At 39.0% G+C, this 8,991-nt stretch overlaps 1 protein-coding gene across 2 annotated transcripts in view; it reads left to right on the top strand.

Annotated features, from left to right (window-relative positions):
- Positions 1-8,224, top strand: part of LAMP5 (lysosomal associated membrane protein family member 5) — a 16,669-nt gene extending 8,445 nt beyond the window's left edge. The window contains exon 5 of one of the 2 annotated variants that reach the window (XM_006921596.3): positions 6,281-8,224. In XM_006921596.3, the coding sequence (XP_006921658.1) occupies positions 6,281-6,459 (179 nt within the window). In that variant the 3' untranslated portion in view covers positions 6,460-8,224. The remainder of the gene's footprint in view (positions 1-6,280) is intronic. The other variant, XM_006921595.1, reaches the window with a different exon arrangement.
- Positions 8,225-8,991: the final 767 nt, after the last annotated feature.

Below are 8,991 nucleotides of genomic sequence, written 5' to 3'. Positions count from 1 at the left end.
TATGTGTGCCATGTTCCTGGCACATAGTAGCATTAATTGGTAACTGCTTTTGTTAATTTTTTTAAATCTCTAATTCTTACATCTTGCTGAGAGTATCTCTTTATCTCCAGCCAAAGGTTTCCAAAGCCCACTCATCTTGACAACTTCCCTGTATACAAAATATATTTTACTAAGGTTATAGGAGTCCAGAGCCAGCCCAGAGAACACAGGGGAAGAGGGTTTGAGGGGCAAAACCCTTCCTTTACCTGCCCTGTCAGACAGTGAGGGAAGCACAGCCAGCGAAGGTTGCCCTCCTCCACTAACAGAAGTAGTCCCTGGCATTAGCTAGCTGAGCTTGAGAAAGCAGACAGATTGCCCCTTGGCCCATTGCCTATCTCAGTACTGCTTATTTGGGGGGTACGATGAAGAATTCTTGGAGCGTGTTTGCCTCAAGGAGTAAATACAACTTTGGAATGCTGTGGTCATCAAACAGAACAAAACAAAAATAAAACACATGTATAGAAAACAGAATTTAAGGTCAATCAGTATTTTAGTGGAGGTGCTGGGTTTATGTTTGACAGGACCTTAGTTGGCAACTGGCAGCTAGCAGTGGATCACCCCTCTGTTGTCTACTCTCTTCCTCTGGTTCTTTCTAATGACTAGGCTTATTGTTGTTGCCTTTTCCAGCCATAGGATATCCACCCTGGGCCCCTCTGTTGTGTGCTCTAGAACCCTGAGTCCAGCCGTGGCAGAGGCATGAGGTACCCTAAGGCCTATGGAGGTAGACAAGGAGTTGGGGTTCTTTGAGCATCCAAAGCCAGATGTGGTCTGGGCTAAGCCAAGGGATACTCTTCTCCCAAGCAGGGATCTGGGACCTTTCCTGTTTTATAATCCCTGGGTATAATAAGTTTATTGCACAGGATCTTAATCCTGGGGTCTGTAGGGTTTGTGGATAGAATTCAAGGGGTCTGTAAATTTCAATGGGAAAATTTTATATCTTTATTTCCACTAATTTCCAATTAATATTTAATATTTCCTTTGATTATAAAGGAAGGTAGCAACAGACAGTGGAATTAATGGTACCCATGACTTTGCCAACAACAGAAACCATATTTTCATCTCATATTAGTGTATGCAGATCTTGCAAAGTAATAATTATGCTTCTCACTACTTTGCAGTCACAGCTAGTATACATGTGTGCTAACGAAGAAGTACATATATCACTGTCTCCCAAATTATTTAAAAAAATATTTTGAAAGCTGAATTTCAGTGTAATGCATTTTTTTTGTAATCTCATATATTTTATTTTATGCATTTATAAGCATTATTCTGAGAAGAGGTGATAGTTTCATCATACTGGCACATAAAGGATTATAACCTCTCCTTCAATGAGTCTTGACCAGCACTGTTTTAAATGAAAGAACAGAATAGAGTGTAAATTATTAGATGCATAAAGATAACTATTGTTTTATAAAATGTTAGTTTTAGTTATGTCTGTGTACATATACTCTGAGTCGTAATGTAAAATTTTTTATTCCTATGGGTTAGAGGCAATTTGAAAACACTGGCTTAAGCTCGAAAGGGGAATGTTTGTCCTTTATGGGTTCACAATCTCTCATCGAAAACCCTTGAAGTTTTTTCAGAATGGAGAATATTATAAACTTTAGAGAGACAATACAGTGCATAATCCATAAACAGTAGTCCCACTCCTTATCTGTAATTTTGCTTTCTATGGTTTCAGTTACCTGAAGTGAACCATGGTCTGAAAATATTAAATGGAAAATTCCAGAAAAAACAAATCATAAGTTTTAAGTTGTGTGACATTCTAAGCAATGTGATAAAATATCGTGCTGTCCCACTTCATCCCGCCTGGGATGTGACTCATCTCTTTGTCCAGCATCACCACGCTGTATATGCTCCTCACCCATTAGTCACTTAGGTTATCAGATTGACTGTTGTGATATAGCTGAGCTTGTGTTCAAGTAATTTGTATAGTAGCCTAACATCACATCACAATGCCTACGTCATTCACCTCACTTCATCTTATCACATAGGCACCGTATCATCTCTCAGCATCTCATGAAGAAAGGTGAGTATACCACAATAATATATTTTTAGAGAGAGATAGAAACCATGTTCAATAACTTTTATTACAGTATATTGTTATAATTTTTCTATTTTGTTTTATTTATTGTTGTTAATGTCTTCGGTGCCTAATTTATAAATCATGCTTTATCATGGGTATGTATATATAGGAAAAAACACAGGATATATAGGGTTTGGTATTCTCCACAGTTTCAGGCATTCACTGGGGGTCTTGGAACATATCCCCCACGGATAAGGGGGGGACTACTGTATTATAGAAGACTGTAAAAGAGTCAGGGCAGCCCCCTGTAATCAAATATATTAATATATCTTTTTCCTACAGTAAAACACATGAATCTTCACATTAAGTAGAATGAATGAAAATCATGAGCAGCCTGATGTTAGTTCAAGTCAGATTTTGCTGCCAAAGGAGGGATACAAAATACTTACAGTTTCCAGAATTTTGGGGATTTGGGGATAGTAGACTCAGGAATTGACCTTAATTTGATCACTTAGTGGAAGGAGGTGGATAAGGATGAGGATTCAGTATTTTTCGTAATAATTTTTGACATCTTTTATTTTCCCATGATTATTTTTGCTTTGTCCATAGTTTAATATATATAACCCTTCCTATGGAGTATTTAATTTAGGTTTTTTCCTAAGGCAATTTCAGATTTCATTAAGAAATAAAACACAATAGTATTTTAACTATACACACACACACACACACACACACACATATGTATTTTTTTTAACCAAATACATTGTATATTCCTTAAAGGATGGGATATAAAACAGTATTTTCCATAACTACACTAAAGTTACTATCCATTTAAGGATTAGATTCTGACACTAGATTCTGACACCAGTTCCGACGTGTGGTGTTTTCCCAATCACTAAGCAATTTTCTGACACCACTGGATGTCCTAGTTCAACTCAGTTCTGACACTATCTACCTGGAGATACCATCAGATCCCACAGGTTAAGGGTTCAGTCCTATAAGACAGCCAGCCCCTACCCCACTTAAGTCTAGGCTGTCACCTGGGTATCTGATGGACCTGCTGTAGATCGGAGGTTTCCACGACCTTCTCCTCAAGTTCAATTAATTTGCTGGAGTGGCTCACAGAACTCAGAGCAACATTTTATTTACTAGATCACTCATTTATTAAAAAAGGATGTAACTCAAGAACAGCCCAGTGGAAGAGATGCGAAGGGTAAGGTATGTGGAAAGGCTGCGGAGCTTCCATGCTCTCTCTGATGGCACCACACTCCCCAAATCTCCAGGTGTTCACCAACCAGAAGCTCACTGAACCCTAGCCTTCTGTTTTGTGGAGGCTTTATTACATAGGCATAATTGATGAAATCATTGGCCACTGGTAATTGAACTCAATCACTAGCCCCTCTCCCAGCTAGAAATTAGAGGGGTGGACCTGAAAATTCCAACCCTCTAATCAGTGATTGGTTCCCCTGGCAAATAGCCCCCATCCTTATGTGACCTAGGGGCTTTCCCAAAGTTACCTCATTAACATAAACACAAGTGCGATCCTAAGGGGTTTATTATTAATATCAAGATATGAGTTTTCAGCTAGCACATGGAAATTATGCAAACCCACCCCCACAATCTGTGTTAACATTACTGGGCAATGGGTATGATGTAGTGAGGAAAAAATCTCTACCCCAGGTGACCCCATTTCTACTTATTGTTCTCTTCAAAGAGGCAATATGAGATCGTGGGTGGAAAAAAACCTTTTGGCTATGGAGTTCTGGGCCCATAGCTATCCCTGGTGCATCTTGTAACAACACCAAGTCTGTTCCCTGGGGAAATAGGTATATGGGGTTGCAGGCTGAAACTCCAAGTGTGGGACTCATTAGAATTGAATCAAATAGTGAACAAGGATAAGACCCCACCTGATTCCTTTCAGTTCTTCTGGTTGTAATAAGAAAGGCTCAGTTTAGTGCTAATAGGTCCTTAACACTTACCTAATATTTGCCCAAATATCTTTAAAAAAAAACTATTAAAATCCTTTTTTCAGTTGGGGAATGCATATATATAGATATATGTTTATATATGTTTACATATTTATTTTAAACAATTTTATTCAGGTATAAGTGACATACAATATATTATACATATTAAAATGTATGATTTGATAAATATTGACTTAGAAATATACCTATGAAGCCATTAAATCCATAAAAATCAACATCCTCCAAAAGTATCCTCATACCTTTTGTAGTAAGTATTCAGCTCACTGAATTTTCAGAAACTGAATGTACCTCTATGACCAGTACACAGATCCACAGAACCCAGAAGCCCTCCTTCTTGTACACCTGTGTTTCAATAGCCTTTGACTGCCAGTAGCTCAGGTCTGCTATTGACCTGACCCTAACTCTCATCTTAGCTCGTGTCTGCTCAGTCCTGCCGTGACTATGCTTTTGAGTTAGGGTGTATGAGTTCAGATTGGGGCTTCATTTATGCAAATTCCTTAGTATCTTTCTGCTTTGGCTACCTTATGTGTAAAATGGGTATAAAAATAGTATTTACCTCATGGTATTATTATGAGGATTAAAAGAGACAATCTTTGTGCTTAGAACTGACAGTTAATTTAGGAACCAAGCATGTTAAATATACAGCTTTTTACAAGCTGCATATTTGCCTGCAATTTTTCAGATTCTTCTTATTAGAGAGGAAAGACTCTTGGGGCTCAGGCTTTTCCCTCCTTTGTGTGTTGGTTTCAGACAAGGTGAGAGGTTAAACTATGTCAACGATGGATTTTGTAGGAGACTGACATACTGGTGCTCAATAAGTATTTACTGGGTCATCTTGACTCAAGAACTTGGTCTTTATGAAGAAATATCTAAAATCTGTTTTTTTCCAGTCATGGCTCATAAATTTGATGAAAAGTCCACTAATTACCCACAAGAAGGAAAGGAGCTTGAGCAACTGTGGCCTGGTGTCTAGCAATGCCATTCTGGTCAGCTCTACAAAGTATCTGACCACCAGGTTGCCCGAAAATTGTTTTTTTCTGGTTCTATGTGAAAATGGAGACGTAGAGCTATTAAACTGTCTTGAAATTTAAGAGGGTAAAAATCGAATCAACCTTGCGCTGCTGGTAACATTTTCTTCCTTGACTCAGGTGCTGGTTACATTAGGTGTTTATTTGTGAAAAGTCACCAGGCTCTGCACTTTCTTTTAAAATTATTATATTTACATATATTAAAATGCACATATCTAAAGTTTTGGGCCCAATGGGTTTTTACCTATACTTGCAACCATGTAATTCTCAGCTAGATCAAGATGTAGAGTATTTCCATGACACCTGAAAATCCCCTTGTGTTCTGTTTCCCAGATGTAAGCACTTTTCTGATTTTAATCACCAAAGATTTAGTTTTTCCTATTCTTGAACGTCATACGATATGTAGTCTTTTGTGTCTGACAGTTTTCACTCAACATGTGTTTGAGATTCATCTATTTTGTTATGTGTAGCCATAATTCATTCCTTTTTATTGTTGATTAATATTCCATGGTATGAATATACTATTTTATCCCTTCCACATTGATGGACATTTTGGTTGTTTCCAGTTTTAAGCACTTATGAATAACGCTTCTATGAACATTTACATTCAAGACTATCGGTGTCTATATGTTTTCATTATTCTTAATACCTTGGAATGGAATGCTGGGTTATAAGGTAGGTGTGTTTGCCTTTGTTAGAAACCACTAAACTATTTTACAGAGTGTTTGCACCATTTTCCACCAGTGATGTATGAGTGTTCCAATTGCTCCACGTCGCTGCCAACACTTGGTATTTTCAGACTTTTTAAAGCTGTATATTTGTGTGCAATTCTGTATGTGTACATTATACTTCAATAAAAAGTTATAAAATTAAACCAGCAATAAAAAGGATGGTGGCTGTGTCAAATGCTGAAACTGAAAATTTAAATAAAGTATCTGGAAGTTTTGTTGACCTCTGCCAGGAATTCAGTAACTGAATGTTGCTCTATCTGATGCATTTTTATTTTACATTATGCAAAAATATTAAGTGATTCAGCCTTAGGGTTGATTGAGGAAATATTGTTTCTGAAAAAAAAAAAAGTCTCCCCAAAGTTTGAGAGAGCTTTTAATCTGTATTTCCCTTTTAGTTTTGATAGGAGGATTTTGATTTAGAACATTCCAACTAGAGCTCACTGTTTCTCTTCTTCTTTCCCATTTCAGAGCACAAATGCCCAGTGGATGAGCGGGAGCAGTTGGAGGAAACTTTGCCCTTGATTTTGGGGCTCATCTTGGGCCTCGTCATCGTGGTAACACTGGTGATTTACCACATTCACCACAAAATGACTGCCAACCAGGTGCAGATCCCTAGGGACCGGTCCCAATATAAGCACATGGGATAGGGGCCATTAGGCAGGCAGCCCCCAAGCCTCTCTCCTCCAGCTGGATCAGGCAGAGAAACAAAAGCACTTTACCACCTTGTACATGGGATACACCAACATAGCTACAATCCAACAGTCCTGGGTATCCAAGGCTTGCTTGACCGGCATCCATGCTTAAACCCAGGGATGGGGGGATTCTTTTGGATTCATGGGGTGAAAGGCAGTCGTTCTCTCCATGCTGGAGAATGAGGACGGAGGGGGTCAGCCAGCTTTCATGTTCATGGTGGCTTGACTTTGACTTCCAAGGAGCAACATACACAACTCAGAGGGGAATCTGGCCCCGAACTTTAGGGATTGGAAAGATACTTCTTTTGAGAAGACACCCCTTTAGGTTCAGAGGAATAAGGGGTGCTTTGCTCCCTTGGACACAACTGGCTTGCCCTATACAATTGTCAATGCACACAAAATACAGCCTCATGCTCCCTGTGGCAAGACCCCTGAAAGTGACCCATGCTTCTGGCTGGCGTTCTGCATGTCTAGTGATTGTCTTGGGAATGTTTCACTGCTACCTGCACCCAGTGACCTTGCAGCACAAGAACCCGTTTAATGTAACTATGCAGAGTTGTTTGGACTTCATAGTGTGCCAGGCCCAAGTAAGGGGACCTGAAGAATCAATCAATCCATGTGAGTTTGTTTTTCAAAATGAATTAAAAGACACTGCTGTCTAACGTTTGGCTGTTTTTCTGAAACAAGAAAACAAAATTAAAATGGTTTCTTTGGCATCAGAGAGGGGAGGGAATGATGAGGATGAGCTATTCATTTCTGCAAGAGGAAAAGCAAAGAAAGGACAGGGAAAAAATGAGGGGGAAGTTGGCTTTTCCAGGGGAAAAAGCATGGATTTATTTTGGCAAATATAAGTCATTTTCATAGTGGCAGCTCTTGAACCATTGATCTGCTATTGCTTCTGATGCTTATTGGTCTTGAGTTTGGCATTTCATGTTGGATTAAAAAGCTGGACCGAACAGAGTAGCCTAGGTTGAGTTTTATTTGAAGTAAAAGGTAATTTATTGAGACTTCCTAGAAAAATATACATTGTTTGAATTTCACTCACTTTCTAAATACTTTTTCAGAAGATGTGAGTGAGCGTAGGGGAAATTTATTTCCTTGGTGTTAAGATAGAAATCCACCCCTCATATAATCTCCACCATATGAGAGGCAGCTCATGAGTTCATCTCTCCAAGTCTTCGACTGCTGACAGCAGTGCACACTTAGATGTTTATCATTCCAGCAAATCTTGATAAGTATCAGCCAGTTGCTATTCTATTACCTGATTGTTTGATGCCCTGTTAACCTCAGTCTTTTCCCCTGCATGATCTCCCTTCAGTGTCTGCCTGGTACCAGTGGAAAAAAGCTCTGGTACCTTATAAAATTTGCATGTTGCACAAGGAAAAGATGAGCCTCGGTGCTGGTGGACATCCCCCGTGGTTCCTCCACTCTCTGTCACCTGTGATCGGCTCACTGCCATGCCCTGACACTGGACAAGCCCTTTCCTTTTTTAGCATCTCCTGTATTTTTTTAAAACTTTGTATTTATTTGGAATCATCCAAGATGAGGGGAGAAATGTACACTTAGATGTATTAATGAGTTACCCTTGCTTTCTGTAACCCATCCAGAAAAATTTTCAGAACTTTCTGAGTCATACAACTGAAAACTCCATATTTACTTAATTTACTCTCACAAAAGTAAATTTCTTTTAAAAAGGACTTTCACAAAACATAGGACTTTATTAATTTTAGAGTTGTCATTCTGTCATTTATTGAACAAACAATTTTGAGCACCTACTGAGTGCAAGCTAAGTGCTGGGTGTATATACAGTAGTAAATCTGACAACTTAGAGTCTATAGGGATGGACTGGCAAGAAAACAAAAAACACACATATACAGGTCAGTCTAAAAAGAACCTAGTGCCTTGGCTTTTCAAAATGTCATGTGGCCACATCCATGTGTCTAGCTGATTAAATTTCTTAATTTTCAAATTTAAGAGTGATTTTTTTCCACCTGTGATATGCATTGCAGTATATATATAAAAACCATATTACATGACTATCCTGCTATTATTAATCACATCATCTTTAGCTAGCTAGCTGTCCTAAAATTTGGTCTCAAGCTCAGCCTAATTTCTTTGAGCCTTGCCTATTTCTCTCGGTCTTGTCTTTTATCTTCATTAAGCCAAATAAAGGGGAGCCTCCTGATTGAGGGCAGGGGCCAATTGTCTCTGGGTGGAGAAGGCAAAGTGCCCAGAGGGACTGACTCAGCCCTGGGCCTCAGCCCTGGGCTCCTTTCATGGCCATCGTCATTGTTTTGCATTTTACAACTGCTGCTGTATACCAGGGACAAGCTGAGGTGGTGGCTCATAAATCTGCATTGGTACAGAATCTCAGAGATGGGAGAGAAAACAGACAAACCACAGATGCTCAATTACTCTTTTAACTTTTTCTTTTTTACTGGCATTTTAAACACAAATGCCTTGAAGCCACAAAAGGATGTTGGGTCT

Source organism: Pteropus alecto, unplaced genomic scaffold, assembly GCF_000325575.1.
Source record: "Pteropus alecto unplaced genomic scaffold, ASM32557v1 scaffold45, whole genome shotgun sequence".
Lineage (NCBI taxonomy): Eukaryota > Metazoa > Chordata > Mammalia > Chiroptera > Pteropodidae > Pteropus > Pteropus alecto.
The sequence above is the reverse complement of the archived record's forward strand: the minus strand, read 5'-3'. Positions and strand labels throughout refer to the sequence as shown.